The following is an 18,126-nucleotide window of genomic DNA, read 5'->3' on the forward strand; positions in this document are numbered from 1 at the left end:
AATAAGACTGTATTAGTGACAAACAAAACAGTTTTTTCCACATGAGCTCTCCTTCTCTATCTATACACACACACACTACTTGGAAAGGATATTAAATTTATTTCCTCTTCCAGGATCTGAGTTCAAGCTAGCATCTCATTCAATTAAAACAGCAAATAACTATTTGTAAAAACTGCAGACAAAATGTTGAAATGTGTCAGGCAAGTGATTTCTCTTCTGGTTACAGGTCTGTTTTGCCAGTCCTACAGTGTATTTCCAACAGCTGAAAGCAGGACTGGGAAGACAGAGCATCATGCCTGGCTCCCTGCTATCGCAGATCCCAGAGGCTCCAGCTGCTCTTATAAAACATACAGGCAACCAACAGGCAGGTTCTTCTCCCACTTCCATTTTGAGCTCATAAGCAAGTTTCAACTCCTACTTTTTGTAACACTGCCATCATGAAAACATTTAACAAGTCCAGCCCAATACTTACCCTTGGATAACTTTGTTAGTAACCTCCCTTCAGCCTAAAGCTTCCCTTTTCTGCTTGTAGGACAGGACGAATACTTCACTGCCCCTGCGATTCACGATTTGTCTGCACCTTCTCCAGCTTCACTACTAACCTTCCCAGGCAGCACAGTCTCAGATGCCTTACTGAAGCCCACGTAAAACAAATTCTGCTACATTACTTTCGTCTGTAAAACCATTGTCACACCCTAGAAAGCTATTACATTGGATCGGCACAATCTACTTTTGATAAACAAGTTGAATTACATATCATTTTATTTTTACACTCGTATCTTTAAGTATACCTTCTTTCAAAATCTTTTCTAACACGTTCTACTGAGATCAGACTTACAGGCCTGTGATTGCCTGGATGGACTGAAAAGTACCTAGAGATGCTAAATTGTATAAATTATAAAATTATAAATTATATAATTTTATAATGCTCGTATATCAGTGGCTTTGTGGATTTAGGCTTTGTGGTTATAGTCAGCCTAATGCCAACAGAATTTAAAAAGACATATGGTACATTCTACCTCACTGAAAACAAGAGGTCTGTAATTGACCCCACGGTAAACCAGAACTGTGATTCCACTCGACATAAGCTTAAAGCAAGAATGCCACAATCAGGGAGATGTGGCAGAAGCAGGAGAAAAACGGTGTGTTCAACTTCCATCCTCCGTGGAAGAAACACCGTAACAAAGTACTAACCCTCCAGGAGAAACCTCCTGCTTTCCATTTCTTTTAGAAATATTTCTAGACTCTTTTACCCAAAGACACACTTCGCAAGTGTATTTTCAGCATTGTGCCATAAGAAACATGAGGAATAAATTTTCAGTTCCGCCAGATGAAAGAATTACTTCTCACTTCCTCATATCCTACTGTATATCTTGGTCTTCTGCCAAAGAAGTATCATATGCTGCATGCTCGTATTGGGAAGAGAAGGGAAATAAAAACTCCCTTCTTCCACCAACTGCCTGAGTCTTGGAGAAATTATTTTAATTTAATACTCTTTAAACTGACTTCTTGGCAGCATCATGGAGGGAGAAGAATCATCTTCTTTATGACTGTTTCAAAGGACTAGGCGAGATGACTTGTGCTTGGATATAGAATTTATCGCTGCTACAAAGAGACCTGGAAAGATGGCATATCACACGCTCTGCGCATATTGTAGATTAATGCAGCATACTATCAGGGCTTGCTCCAAAGATTATGTGGAAATAATGTTGAGTCCAAATCCAACCATTTCAAAACAATTATTTAATCCTCCTTCTGCCCCAAGCTTTGCATTCCTCCAATCCTTGCTATGCCATACAAGGAACTACAAATAACTGAAAAATTTACTGGGCTAAATAAATGGGAAAGTTAGTTTATGCCTTTTTATCTAGTTATTTACATCTCACTAATTAAAATTTTAGTATTGCCCACAAACAGATAATTCAGAATGTAGAAGAAATATCATAAAACACACAAGAGGATGCCTGGTCTTGAGGTGCTAGCATAATGTAAAATTTAATAAACAGTAAGTTCAGCAAATAAAAGCATATTATCTGACATTTTTGCAGTGTAAATGGGCAAATGAGGGATACTTATTAAAGGTTTACACAGCAGATTAAATAAATAAATAAATAAATAAAATTAAAACAAACTCTTGTGTAAGTTAAGGGTTTCTTTTTAGCATAGGCTAAATATCTTTAGCAGTTTTAATATATTTTACAGGCTAAAAAAAAAATCACCACCAATATTTATAGGCCACGTTTCATCTCTAGAAATAAACCTTAAAATAGCAACATTGATATATTTTCAGCTCTTCCACATTTAAATCCACGCTTTCTTGGCTGTATGTTGAATGTATGTAAAGAAGGATAAATATGCCCGGGCAGAGAACTAGACGGTGTGCAAGGGTGTGCAGCAGGGGCGCCGGCCGCTCGGCACGCAGGCTCGTGCCCAGCGGCGCCAGCACCGCAGCCCAGCACACTGCCCCAATTCTTCCCCCGCCGCCCGCTCCTGCCGACAACTGAGAACGTCTGCGGCAGTGCCTGCCTGGCCCAAAATACGAGGATCCAGCATAACCCCGAGAAGCAACATTTAGCTTCTGTACTAGTCCGGACTGCCAGCAGTTTGCCCCCACTGCAGTATTCTCCATGCGCTCCAGCATACTCTCATAGCTCTAGGAGTGACATGCAAAATGCCATTTTACCTAGACACTTTAGTCTTGAAAATGGGAGCTATCTGAAAACTGATGAAAATTCTCCACCAAGATTACTTTCTGAATAGGTTTGAATTGCTGTAAGAATGCTCTAGCAATTCACTGAAAATGGAACCTGCAATCAAATAATGATGACTTCTCATAAAGCAGAGATTTATTTACTTTTTTTTTTTTAAGCACTTCAGCTCTTTTGCATTTCACACAAGTATTTGAAAAAAAATTCTGCACAAATATTTCCACCTTCACCGATCACCTGATTCTTTCCAGTAATCAATATTTTGGTATAATATCTTATAATTGGCCTAACCGGAACCCAGCCTACTATACAAAGCAAACCTGCAAGGTATATTTGTCTTGTGAATGCAATGATACACCATAAGGAAAACAGGAACGAACTGTACTGTTAAAGGCATTTAACTTCTCTGCAAGAACAAGTTTCACACCACACTCCTGTGTCTTCTCCAGGAGACTCTTACAGGAAATTATTTTTAATTTCCAATTTTTTCTCTTTTTATTGCATTCCCTTTTCAGGGTAACAGTGGTTCTGATTTCCATACTATCTGAAGTACTCCTTTATGCAGTATAAAAAAGGAAGAAGTGAAAAACAAGTGGAAAATATATATATATTCCTTCTTGCATGAGGAGAGTGTGTTAGTTAGCAGCTGAAATATTAGACTAGGGGGTTACGTTTTGGGTTTTTTTTTTCCTACGGTCTTGCTAACTCCCTTTAGGCATATGACAATCTTTCTTTACTTTCCCTACTTGTATTAAGGAATGATAACTACACTTTATTCCTGTAGATTGCTTTAATGCTGAAACATAGAGCCTTTGGATTAAAAGATACTAATTAAGTGCAAATAACACACTTACTCTGCGAGAAGTTGTTTCCTCCTTGTTTTAAATCTGCTCTGCTTGGATACCAGAGTGCTGCAAACAGACTGAGACATCACCTGCACACATTTTGATAGGCTAATTTAATAGCCTGGAAACTAAATAATTATATTCAGCTCAGTCCCCTGAGAATACAAATTAATACTACAAATGCATCAGGAGTCTGCAGGCTTTTATAAAATGACGTAAGTGCTACCAGCAACCAATCAGTTAATGGAGAGTTGGAAGGATCCAGGGAGCAACACACGGGCTATTCCCGATTAACAGTGACTGTAGTCATTTTCCTTGAAAGTCCCTCTGGCTGCAGGAAACAGTTCAGAGGGAAAATACCTAACAAATAAAGCAGTATTTGGAACTATTGCTCCTCACATTAGGGTACATAATTTTTTTGATAGATGCTAAAAAAAAGTTCCAATTCTCTTCTAATATTCTGTTTCTAGCAAAGAACTACTTGGAACTTTCACAATCCCACTCAGGAATCACTCACATTCAGTACTCTGGAACTGAAAAAGGTACATCTACCATGTCTAACAAAGCAGGATAAGCCTGTCTGCTTCTTAAAATTAATGCCATTCAGTGCAATGTTTAGAAAGCACGTGAACCGATGCTTCTTCGATGCAAAAGGTTTTATAAACCTGTAAACCATAAACAAGAACTACTGAAACAATCTATGAGCTGCAACAGGAAATCAGTGGTCCCCTAATATCAAGGTGCCTTAATCTTAAAGGTGATCTAAAAAACCTTTTACCTGCCAAAGCCTAATTCTGGGTTCTGTCTTTCTTCTGTAACAACTGACAACACGACTAAACTAAAATCAGATAAGAGATTGCATTCCATAAATGGTTTTACTTGTTTGCAAAGACACAAACAACTGATTGGGAGGGTGGAGGGGAGAAATGAGGCATAAGCAAGAACACCTAAGAAACAATTATATTTAATGATTTCATTCTAAAATCCATTTGCACCCATTAAATAAATAAATCAGTTGCGCCATGTTTTAAAGGGTATTTTTAAAAGCTTTCTTTCTTCATTTTTAAGTTCCACAGCCTACTACAGAAGTTTTCCTTTGTTCGTAAGTATACTTCCATCTAAATTTGAATACCTCAAACCTTCCTTTGGAACAAACAGAAAGTACTGGTATTTGTTTTGACACAAAGAACGCACCCCCCTCACCCCGCCCCGCAAAAGAAATTAAAAGGCAGATAAAAGTCTGCCATCTATTTCTCTACAGTATTTGGCATTCTCAGTTTTTGCCCCCTTCATTCAGTGACATGACTTTTCCCAGTAACCTTGCAGACCTACTGCGAGCGTGTGTTGGATCGCCGCTCGGCCCCTCGTACTGGCAAGGACTTGCTCCCTCTCAGCCAGGTACAGTAGCAGTTAATAGTAGCTCATAGCACAGTACACTGTGTTCTGGCTAAAAGGGCAATAGTCTAACTATTCTCATGGCTTCACATTAATACCATAATGTTTCAGTAGAGATCTATTACTTTTTTTTCTTTCAACTATTTCTTCTTGCTATTGTTTTTGGTAAAGCAGGATCCTGTGCTTAGTTCAGTTCAAAAAGTGTTTTCCTATTCATTTTCCCCTATAGTAAAAATATGCTTCTCAATATAAACAGATATGGTCTGGGATAAATTCTTGCCTCAAGGAATTTCTTGTCCTCTTATCTTATCCTTTACAGAGAGATATAAAACTACCCATCCCTATCTTTCTTATATTTTATATCATGTATTGTGTAAAGTAAACAAATTTTAACAGAAATAAACTAAACTTCTAGTTGTCTCGCAGGCAGTCCTTTATTTCTTCTTTCAAAGACAGTTCAGACTTGAGCTCCAATTGCTACTGCCTCGACTTCAGGGACACTTGCAAACACTCAAGTCTTGATGATACGTAAAAAGTTGCATCATTCTGGAGTAAGAATGGCTTTCAGATAACTATGTTAAAAAGTTACATTTTAAAAAAAATTAGATGTCAGTATCTGCCAGATCACTAGATCTGTACTTGAAGACTGCACAAGAAAACTCCCAGAAGATCTGTCAAGAAAATAGGCTAGACAGTGTCCATCAGGCTAATCCACACCTAGTAGGGTGCAGCCCTATTAGATGCTGGTGCAGAACTGCACACAGCCCAGCCCTGGACCAGCTGGCTGTGCTGCCGAGTCTCCTTGCACCTTCCCCGTGACCACCACCTTGCAATGCCTCCTAACTCCAGCCTCAGGTGATCCACATACGCGAGGAGGAGCAGAGCCACGAACCGCTCACAATCTGTGAGCTAGTGCCTCTCGCCTTCGTGATTCACTCACAGGCAGGATATAGCTAACCTGTAATTTTCAAATTTCTGTTTAGAAAGAAATGGAAACCAACAAAAATGATCAGACCATATACTGAAGTTGCAGAATACTGCAACAAATTACTGTATGCGTGCGTGCATGGGTGCACTGAGTGCAATATGCAGTTTAAGTCCTTCCTTGTAATAAAACCCCAATTTCCATAGCCCTTATTTTAAGTTATGTTAGAATAATTGTCATTGGTTTCAAAATAACAAAATTAATTTGTTCACTGATATAATAAAGAGGAAAGATTAAAAGATAGCAAAACCAAGCAGCATAAAGGATCCTTAAATTTATTCCAAAACTCCCCACATTATACCACCTACTGCATTCAGACACTGAGAAAGCGCAGGAAAGCCAAGGACAGTGCTGAACGGGCCTCCAGGAACACAGCCAGGAACGGAGAGAAATAAGAAAGAAGAGGAAGGAGAAAATTCTGACTGAAAGTATACCAGCATTTCATTAACTAAAGAGAAATTAAGAGAAATTAAAACTGTAAATTCAGCATCAGTCACAACATTACAAAAATATTTTTTAAAAATCTGTTTGAGTTTCTGTTGCACTGCAATTGAGACAGAGCTGACCAAAGTAAAGCAGATCATTCATAATCAGAAGTCAGAAAGAAACTGAAAGGGAAGCATTACAGCTTAACAATATTTTGGAGTCAGTCAAACATGCCACATTTCTACTTGCCGACAATTAGACTATTTTTTTTTAAATTTATTTTCTGTTAGGAAAGAAAAGCAAAACACAGAAACTACAAATCTAAAAGTCTTAAACCGACATAAAATTAATCTTTAAAACTGAAGTGCTGATTATTAAGAAATGAAGCCAACAACAAAACCTTCTTCCTCAGTGTGTTTATGTAGGTATGCCATCTGGTGGAGATGTTTCATTTTCCTACATCAAACCTGAGTGGTTTTATTATTTTAAAATACATACTGAAACTCAGCAGCAGGTTTTCAAATTCTATTGAAAAGACCAAAGATACTGCTGAAAGATACTGTTTACAGGCTAATTATATACACAACCACAGAAACCTAATAACAACGTTCTGAACCTCTGAAATAACAGTAACTTTTAAAAAAGGGGAAAAAAAAGCTACCTTCAGGTATATCAGCAATTTATAAGCGATAGAAGCAACCACAAAACATACAGGATCTGGTACAGGTTATTATCTCAATCTGAAGACAAACATCTCCAACCTGGAAAGTTGTTATGATTTCAGGAGGAAGGTATTTGAATCAAACTGTTGAGATACAACAGCGCCTTGACTGATCTGCAACAGATTTCTTGAGCACAGCTGTAAGAATGATGTACTATCTGCCCAAAAACCTGGTCTAACAACAAACTGCAAATGGAAGTCTCAGGAAAATTAAGAACAGCGCAAACCTACATGATCCTCTTCACTAATACCTTTCTTGTTCCCATTTTCACCTTAGGAATTTCTTGAGCTGAATGTAGTTTTCTAGAACTTAGTAAACTTCAGTGAATCCAAGTAAACTTTCAGTATCTGCATGACTTTTGGCAATGAGTTCCATAAACCTAACTACACGCTGTGTGAAAACAAATCTTCTTTGGTTTCTTTGAACTTGGCTCCATCTTCATTTCCTGCTCTCCCATTCTGGTATTGAGAAGGACAGCAAACATTCAAATGGCACCTTACTCATGCCACTTATAACCTTCTAGGCCTCTAACATCCACTCTATCACATTTTTTGCTAGAATGAGAAGACCTAGTTTACTAGTCACTCATACAGAAGTTATTACTGATATCTTTTGTTACCCTCACTGAAGCTTTTACAGTTCAAGTATATCCCTTCTGAGATGAAGAACCAGAAGTGTACACAATATTCAAGATGTAGATCAGCCAGGCATTTACACATAATGACATTCTTGGTTCTGTTTTTGCTCCTTTCCAAAGAATTTTAACACAAGATTTGCTTTCTCAACTGCTAAGAATATCGAGCTCACATATCCTTGGAATTATCTAACACTTCCATGAATTCAGAGCCCATCAGATTGTATGTGAAGACATGATAGGGTTTTTCTCCCTGCCCTATGTGCAACCACTTAACATTTATCTGCACTGAATTTCATCTGCCATTTTACTGCTTAGTCACTGTCTATAGCATTTTCCAGTCCAGCTCTTGTCCTTACTATCCTGAATATCTTAGCACCATCATCAAACTATGTCACTGCACTGCTTGCCCAGTTTTCCAAGTCACTTGTGAATATGTTGAAGAGAATAGGTCTGCAGAACTCCACTGGTAACCTCCCTACACTGCCAAGACTTATCATGTGCTCCTACTGTTTTCTGTTTTTCAACTGATTCCCACTTATGGCATGGCTATATGGTTTCCTTTAAAACCTTCGGCGAGGGACCTTATCAAAAGCTTTTTGGAAATCCAAGTCTTCCGTATCTAACAAACCATCTTTCTCTACTCAGTTTCAATGGAATAAGACAGAATAAGTGGAGTAATTTCAAGTTTCAAACTAAGAGGAGGAATTTGTCAGTGATACTAGGTCTTGTTTTAATGTTAACATCCACTGTTTTCAACTGAACCTTATCCTAAACAATAAAAAGGTCTATTCTTTAAACAACACAATGCCAGATCAAGACAGAAGACATTTATGCTTTAGCCATAAGAACCTTCACTTCTGACCCAAGGGAGAATGTATCTGAGGCTAAACATGAAATTTTCAGCCCCAGAATTTCAGTGCTGAGTTTTCGCCACCAATCTTGAAGGACAAAGCTGGAACCTTCTTGCTTCAGGATAAGAAGGAGATGAGTATGTTATCTTTACTACTGTATCTTATATGGTTTAAGATATACAGTGGCTTCAGAATAAGTGTCATTTATAAGGTCTGACCTTTTGTATTAGGAATGATCTGTAATCCAAGGTGACAGCATGCCCATACTGAATGGGATGTTTATCATACTCACTCCACTGGAAACTTCAGAAGCACTTCTAGTACAGACAGAAAAAACAAACAAACAAAAAAAACCCCACGGATACATAAAATATATGAAGTAAAATGCTTACTTTGCTTTGTATGGAGAATCAGAGATGGCATTTTTTGCTTCCATCAAGCTTTCATATTCCTTTGCCCTGGAAGAGAAAATATTCATCATTATTGACTATTGTCTAAAGTGTACAGTATGCAATATCAGCAAGATAATCCTAACCATTGATTTTTTCTATTTCATAGCAATGTACATTTCTGCCTTGTCATAATCCACAACTGATGCTTAACTATTGGCCAGTAATAACTCATGGTGAATATTACTACTTTAGAATAACATCAGTACACAAATGGTGGATTTAAGTTGATTTTCAAAATGCTAACAAATGTTACAGGTGACTTATATAACAGGGAGAGAACTGCAGTAACCAATCTCTTATTATTATAATTATCTCATCTGACAAAAATACTAGTAATTTAGACATGTGGAACAGATCAAAAGATAAGTATGCTATAAATATTAAAATTAACAAATAATTTGTTGCATCTACAGGTAGAAAACTATTTTTTTAATGAAACTAATGACTGTACTGTAACATTATGAACCTTGTTAGGTGTACAACAAGGAAGTAAACACCTCCATGAATGGCTGTTTTACTGTGGGAAATGGAAGCAGGACTTGGAAACACAAACCTGTTTAGACTCTTAAAAGTTTTATTCACTCTGGCTGTATGCCAAAGAATGGGAAGATGAGACAAGACTTCCTTCACCACTGGTTCTTTGCCTCTGGCTGACCTGAGCCATCAGGTGAAAACTATTACCAGTCCATCGACCAAAGTAGGATTCACAGTGGTAAACCCTTAACTTTTTTATAAAAACACACACACGCACGCACACACCAGAACACATACAGACACTACAGTGATACAGAGAAAAAAAATTCTCAGAGTCAAGCCCTGTCATGAAGAACCATTCTGAAGACAGTAAAAACATTTGCTTTTGATCCATTAAAAACACCCTGACATTCAATTTTTATTCTGAAATGAAGACTGCACAGATGTAACACGGATCTCTAGGGACTTGAGGTCGATCTGCTGTTCTAGTTGCCTGAACTTCTGTTCCCAGTGGAACAAGCAGCTCCAACACTCCTGACTGAAATTTCTTTCCACTGTTCAGATGGAAGGGCTTTTGAAAACTTCTGCAAACACATCTGAAGGAAACTCAGTTGGCATGCTGGACTAAATCTGTGATTAGATAGGTGATCTGTCTCTATCAATCGGCCCCATCACAAACTCCAAAGGAAGGTATCAAAAGCCCCTCAAGACAAAAGTAGAAAAAAGTCTGCCCCAAAATAACTTTCACCCATAAAAAATGGTGTTTCATATTAACTTCCAAGCTATTCTGAATATTAACTGCTGTCATTTGACATTCCTGCCAGCTTTACAAATGTCCAACTGTTTTCTCAAATTCTTCTAAGATTCGGATGATGACTTCCAGTGGGAAATGTGTTTCATTGCTACACTGCAACAAAACAATTTAGTAAAAATTTAATTCCTGTGCCTTGATTTCATTTTCTGTTATAATAGGTCTCTTCTCATTTGTCTTCTTTCTAAACTAAACAATCCCAGTCTTTTCAATTTCTCTTCATGAGAGAATTTTTCTACTTCATCAAGGTTCTTTGAGACAAGTTTCACATGTAGTTCCTTATTTTCTCTTAGATACATACACTGCACATTTCTTTATATTTTTCTGTTAACCTAAGTGGACCAAGTCTACCAAAATTACTCAAATTTTCCCCCAGCTTGCTTAATCTAAACAACTCATGCCATACGCAAATATTGTTACATTACGACTAGCTCTGATTTGTGGATCATTAACAAAGCTATTAATCACAACTGAATTTAGTATAAAACATGAAGGTGAGATTCCTTTATTAACCTTTTGCCTTCCTTCCTGTCTCTTAGCCAAAAACAACACATTTTAGCTTTGAGTTTTGCACAGAAAAGTCAGTCAAACATGAATAATCACCTAAAATATTTATTACTAAATGCACATGACTGCAGTCCATAAAAAAATAGATTGCAAAGTGTATCTCAACTGTATATACTTTCTAGTTGGTAACTACTCCTCTACTGCTTGAGGTTAGCTTCATCAGTCCTTGGTCTGCCACACAGGCACTGAAGTATTCTTCTGATAGCAGCACATACATGTTAACCTGAGATAATTTACCTAGCTATATATCAGTTGCTACTATAGCACCAGTTTAATGGCTTAGGGTTATAAATATTGTTAATAAGACTAACAAAAATTCTGAACATATCTAATAACCCATTGATCACAATTTCTCCCCTCTTCCACCTTTGCCCTTCATTGCTTTCATATTGTGATCATGATTTAAGATACAGAAACTCAGGAGAGCAACAGGAACCTATTTTAATGCGGTTACTTATTTCTTCCAAGTTTAAAACGCGCTAGCTGCCTAGGAACTGAAGTGAATATGTAATTTCAAATCTTCAGCTACAGGAGGCTTTGTTACAACTGTTTCTTTTTCTAAAGAAGGTAACAGTTGCAAATACGTGTGTGGTTTATAGATAATCTGCTGTTAACACTTGTGAAATTAGGTGAAATATGGACATCAAATGCTCTTCACCTTCAAACCAACCTCAATACATTAATTATTAGGGACTTAATCTATACATCCCACCTAAGTTTTGAGTTGATTTTGAGCAATAACTCCCAGCCAACTGGTGGTATTACTGTCTGGATTGTTGGACGGAAACATAGTAGACATTAACTATATTATTAATTTAGCATTTCATATTTTAATTGTGAGCTTATTGCTTTATTTGCTTTAACCACTTAGCTTAAGATAATCCTCCTCCATTTTCTAAGTATGGAAAACCTACCCATACTACCAGTAATGAGCTTACATACAGGAACCATCCAGGCAGTTGTCATCAATCCTGTGACGACTTACTAAAGTGCCAATTACACCAACTCCAGAAGTAAAGCAAGACTTGCACAGCTAAAATTAATTTCCCAAATGGCATTCTTTTTCTCATTGATTTTTTTGGTTGAAATTCCATGTAACCACCTTTGCTTCATATTGGTACTGGACTAAATCACATCTTTATTAGCAAGTCTTTCGTGTTAACATTTGAAAATTTATGGTGAAATCTTCCTGTTGACTCACAGTTATCTTCAAGGACAGCAACCTCATAAAAGAGTTTAGTCACTCTTTAAAACTAAAAATAAGCATGAATGAATTTGCATCTCATGTCCCCTTAATTTGACTCCTCTAAGATATGGAAGCTTTCACCGTATTTTTCAATAGTATACTACCTTTATAAAAAGGATGCCCCATTGTGACTGTGGTTTACTTATAATTTGGGATGACAAATATGTGGGACTCCCACATGAGTCAGCACATCAGAATTCAAAAAGCTGAAAAACTTTCTCAGCTATGAGTGCCAGTAATAAACCATGACTTGAGCTTGTATTCCTAGGTCTGACAAACCTCTGACTAAATTCAACAGAAGCACTTCCTGAGTAAGAATGTAAAATTGGACTCAATAGCTGCAGTAAATCAACAGGTAATATGAATAACCCTCCATCTCAAGCAATCAGAAACAGGGAAGAAAACAGTACCCACTGCAACAGTGGCTTCTAATTTGACATCCAGACAGTGGATTTGCTCATCCAAAGAAGAAAAACATTTTTAAACATTAATTAATTGTAAAAATATTGTATTTTTAAAGGTTTAACTTGCCATTAACAAAATTATTATGAGTTAATAAATTATCTCACTTTTATATCTTTCTCTTATTTTTAACCCTCCTCGGTTAAAAAACAAGAAAGAGAAAATATGTAACAATAAACTTTACCTTTTAAAAAGTATTTTTAAAGATAAATGCAAATGCATGTTATAATACTTACTTGAAGTGTTAACCTCATGTGGGGATCTTCAGCTATAAAGACAGCCACTGCAGTTCATGATATAATGATGTGTTGCATATCATACTGATTTGCAGATGTCACTTTTTAGGCTAATGACATACTGCAGGTCTGACAACTCACTTTCCATTTTAAGATATTTTTTAACTTTCTTCTTGTTGTGACAGGCAACAAAAAATGATTAAATCTAGCCATGGGATTTGACACTACTGCAGGCTGACTTCTATTTGTTGATTACTATTGATTTTCTTTGATACTTCATTTAAAAATCAATAGCTAGAAAGAAAAATAGGCATGGTTTACACAATTTTAAACATGCTATTGTATGCTAGAAGAGGCTACAGTTTTGGCAGGGCACTGGCATCCAATTATGAGAAAAGCTCTTAACAGGTGAAACCAAGGGCTCCAGATCGATACTCAGTTTTCTTTCTCAATCAGAGAAAGTGGCCATAAATTAGGCTCATCAGTGTTATTTTCAAGACATTCCCAAAGCAAATAACTTTAAAATTTTTTTCTGCCTTCCATTGCACTCATGCTAAAGGACAAAAGGTAAAGTTTAGAAAAAAAAATAGAAAAAACTTTTTTTTTTTTTTTTAAAGGAAGTTTGTACTACCTGGAGTTCATCCGTGCTTTTAGTTTTTTAGCTTTCTTTTTCGTTTTTTGCTTCTCCTCTCCATCTTTTGATGGTTCCACAGGAACAGAGCTCTCAACCACAATATCCACAATGTACTTTTTTAGTGACAGGTGCTCCTGCAGAAAATATTGCAATAATATTTAATCTTACAGTATGTGACAGAGATTACAGATAATCTTCCCAGGAAGCAACAGTGGTAAATATTTAACAAAAGGTGGAGAAAACGAAGAAAAATTTTTTTATATAAAATTCAGTCCAAGTATTAGCAACACTCTGTTTATATTCTAGACAGTTAATACAAGTAAATAAATCTGATAGAACTACTAGATAATGGCAAAAACCTGCGGTGAAAAACCCTCTAAGACCTGGGGAGGGTGGGGATAGGAGAGCACAATATAACTTAAAAATGTGCAATTATCTCATTATTTTAGTGCAACATATTATGCCTTCTTTAAGGCTAAAATCCTAAATTGCCGAAAAATGGGATAGAAAAAAAACAACTGTCCTAAGGTAAGGTGAAAAGTACATAAGTCAGGATGATGACATATTTCTAAAAACAAGAAATTACTTTTCTTCATTTATTCCTATGCAACTATTGCAGTAATGTGACATTTAACTTCTAGACATTTCTACTAACTGTTTTAAGATAATTTTGTTACAACTATTTTACAGCAACGATTAAAGACTAATTATAACATTATCCGTTAAGTGCAAGTGTCACTTATTTTCTGAAAAATGCAAAGCAGCTTAGAGACAGTAAAATTAAAAGCCACCACTCAAAGCAAATTCTCTGTTGCTAAGGAAACTCCCATATAATTAGCAGGTACACACAGCTAAGAAACTAATTTATCGTGTAAACAATAAGAGGCAAGATGCTAGTATTTACATGCAACTATTGTGCATTTTTAACACAAAATCAGAAGATTCAGGACCAGATTCAACTGCTGGATATTCTACAAGGTTTCTAGGAATACTTCAAAGGAATCTGAGCTGGAGTGGGAGGCTGAAACTTGAAGACTACTTGAAACTTTACAATGCCCACAATTAATCAGTCTGTTTTGGTTGAAAATGTGTTATATATTTTTTATTTTACTTTCAGTATAAGAAATTTTATTAATTTTGTTGTTGAAGTCAGAAAAATCTTTCACGACAGTTTCAGCTACGACTGCCGCTGTTGGGGAAGTGCTGCTATTGCTCTTGGGTCACCTGTGTCCCTGCTCTGGATGCCCTTCCTGTTCTTCGGCAACACTTCCGGAGCCGGGGAGATGACACACACATGAAGTAGAAAGAAGAATGTGCTTCAGCATTGCCTGGGGGCTGACGGACGGCAGAGCAAAGCATCACCGTTTTCAAAGACGGAAGGAAATGCTGTCTGAAGCAATCCATAACTTAGCTACGATGATGGTTGGCCACGGGCAGTACTGAAGGCAGCCTGCGGCATGGGTAACCTGATGTCCTGCACGATACTGTAAGTCCTTCTCTGATAACAGAAGATTGTAACAGACACATTCACACTATTGAAATGTCTTCTTAATGACAACGAGCAAGCACCACACCTCCACATTGCATTTTGGCTTCTTGGACTACTTAAAGCCAATTGTATCAGGTTCTTATCACAAATTACAAAAAATAACTACTTTAACAACAATTATTAGAATATATTTACTATATATTTAATATAGCAACTATTTGGTCTTTTACAGAATACTGAGCACATTCTGAAGTAGAAGATGAACGTGCCATTGCTTATTGGCACAATTTATTGTTGAAAATTATTAGTGACACAATCAAAAGTTATTCCTTCCCTGTTTTTAAGTATCCTTAAAATTTGAAGTAAAAGGTGAAGTGTTAAAAAATTTATAGAGAATATTTTCCAGAAAACAAGCTATATTTTCTTTCACTGGTTCTTTCACTGATTCAAGAAAATTTATAAGCCTGTTAAAAACAAAATAAATCTCTGTGAAATTTCCTGGAAAAAGACTATTTCATTTTTGTAAAGCATTATAGCATGATCTAGCCTAGCGATATATATTTGGTCAAAACAGTATTTGAAATTTCTATCTTAAATCATATGCATGCAAAATGAATGCTGAATTAATATTAGACATAGGAAATCAAGCACGCAAATCTAAGTAAATTCTAAAAATAAACGTAACATTAAGTTGGTTACACTGCCTATCCTGTATAACTCCCAGTACATCTGAAACATTTTTTCAATGTTTTATGTTTTACAATGTTTGTTGTTCAAACAATAGAAATTCTGTCACTTCCATATGTCACAGTAATACCACCAACAGCTTTTATAAATAATTTTTCCCTGATACTCAGATCAAATATTTTCCCCCCATTAAAGCTTCCTAAGGATAACTCAAAAGGCTGCGTCCCCTTGGAGCATGATTGTATAAGACTAGCAAAGTATTCCAATTATTGCTGAGTTGGTTTTCACTAACTGCCAGTAGCACCGGACATGAACCACACCACTGCTGGTGAGGAAACTGTAACTCCAGTTCATTTTTGTCTGCTCAGAGACAGGCATCCCTCGACATCGACTCCTGCTCAAAAAATAGCATTCACGGGCTTTCCCCTTGATTTTTTTATTTTTTTTAAACCTGGTCACAGGAAATTGTTGGTTTCCAGTTTTTCCTTGTTAAGAAAAAAAAGTACTTGTTCAGAACCTACTGAGATTTTATTACCGTTTTGTTACACTAAGCTTCAAGATACCTAACTGCTGACATGTTGTGGATGCTCAGATATTAAAAAAGGTATGACAATTATATCAATAGGATTCAATAGGTAAACCCCTGCTTTCCAAACTGATTCAGTTTTAGCACTGTAAATTCCCATTAGTTTACACCACGTCCTATGAGCCATATCAATATGAAGCAACTATAGCCATACAAAGTTAACAGAGACTATTATTAGGAAAAAAACTATTCTAAATCTTTATTCAACATGAAACTGATTTTTTTGATTCATCAGATCTTCAGACTCTTTACTATACCTTCAAAGTGAGGGCAAGAATAAAAAGAAGTTAATCCTCTGCTTTGAAATGGACACCATATTAAAAATGGGGCAGAACATCTTCACTGAAGTGCGGTGAACCTGCCGTCCTCGTGCTACACGATGGCAACCGCAAATACTACCAGCCTCTGCTCGGGAGGGACGATGCAGGAGATAAAGCCTCGTATCCCCTTCGCAGACTATGATGTCTTTCCTAATCTAATCTGTGGTTTAACAGATGACTCGAAGAGCACTACAGAGTTCAACAAGCCGATCCATTTATCGGCCCGGGAGGGCCAAGAGGGCTCTTGCTGTCAATAGCCCGTACGGTGGTTACAAAACGTTTTGTCCACCTGAACTCGAGCACCTCAGCAAAGGACGGTTCTCAGACTTCTCAGCTTTCAAGAGTGGCGGTTTGGATTAATATCAAACTTCATACCTACAGCTCTAGTCTTATTTTAATGAGTAATAACACCCCGTGTCACAAAAAACCGGTCACTTTTTGAAGGTACAGATCAAAGTGTAGGATTATCACATTGGGCAGATCTACCACCATTCAGGTGTGAAACAAGTATAACTAATAGCTTAGTATTGAATGACGGTTTAAGTCTGTGAAGCTAGCTGCTGCTATATCATGCTTAAGAGCAGTGTAAAAATAATTATTCAATGTTTTATTAAGCTACTACTAGTTATTTGGACAAAAAACAACACCAAAACCCCCCAAAGATTTTAAAATCCACTTAGCCACACTAAAGTACAGTGCATCCAATCCTTCAAATAATTAATTTGAAAAGTAATTTTTCTTGCACAACCATTGCTTGGACAGGTTAACATACACTTACAGCAGGTACTTTTTTGGTATGTCACCAACAGCACGTCAAGCTGGTGCTTCTTATTCTGAATGCTTTTATTTAAGCAATAGTTCCATTCACTTCTACCTAAAAACCTTTAATTTTATTTTTTTAAGTAAATGCTAAATGCAGTAAGAAACATTAAGACTAATTTACCTTCTCCACAGCAGCATTTTGGGGGTTGTTTTCATGACAATGTGTAGGGGTAAAGTATTACTGGCCTGATTCTGTGACATGCTGAGCACATCCTGATAGATGATCACCCCAAACTCTCAGATATTATGAAACCATCAGCTCTTTGGAGACTTTAGCCAGTTATAAATTCAAAGCATTATGTAGAATATAGGACTAAGAAACAGCGAAACTGTTAACACGATACAAAATGACCATCACAGCTTGTGATAGAAAGTATCAGATTTCTGCCATCATTTTTCATACTTGGTAACTCATCCTCTAAGTTGTACAACTGAGATCAAGCACATTGAAAGTAAGATATTACTCAGCTTTCACGAGTATGGCAGGATCTGTCCCACAAAGAGCAGTTAATTGTAATACACTATGAGATACAGCCACAAAATATGGAAACAGGAGTTGAACTTTTTATTCATCATCATCACTATGATTTCCTCTACATATTCTTGTATGGCAACTGCTCAGTAATGCGGTAGAGTAGAAATACTCCTGTTACTTCTCTCCAGAGATATTTACATATATTCACCAAAATTCACCAAAATTAAAGAGTATGTTATTTTTAAAAATTACAAGATATACTGTACCTCTTTCCCAGAGGCAAACTATCTATAGTT

The 18,126-nt window shown here is 36.7% G+C and overlaps 1 protein-coding gene across 4 annotated transcripts in view; it reads right to left on the reverse strand.

Annotated features, from left to right (window-relative positions):
- SCAPER (S-phase cyclin A associated protein in the ER) overlaps positions 1–18,126 on the reverse strand; it is a 197,943-nt gene that overhangs the window by 91,346 nt on the left and 88,471 nt on the right. For all 4 annotated transcript variants that reach the window (XM_067305181.1, XM_067305183.1, XM_067305185.1 and 1 more), the window contains exons 21-22: positions 13,449–13,585; positions 8,962–9,027 (exon numbers count right to left, since the gene is read on the reverse strand). In XM_067305181.1, the coding sequence (XP_067161282.1) occupies positions 8,962–9,027; positions 13,449–13,585 (203 nt within the window). The remainder of the gene's footprint in view (positions 1–8,961; positions 9,028–13,448; positions 13,586–18,126) is intronic.

This window comes from Apteryx mantelli, chromosome 15 (genome assembly GCF_036417845.1).
Source record: "Apteryx mantelli isolate bAptMan1 chromosome 15, bAptMan1.hap1, whole genome shotgun sequence".
NCBI lineage: Eukaryota > Metazoa > Chordata > Aves > Apterygiformes > Apterygidae > Apteryx > Apteryx mantelli.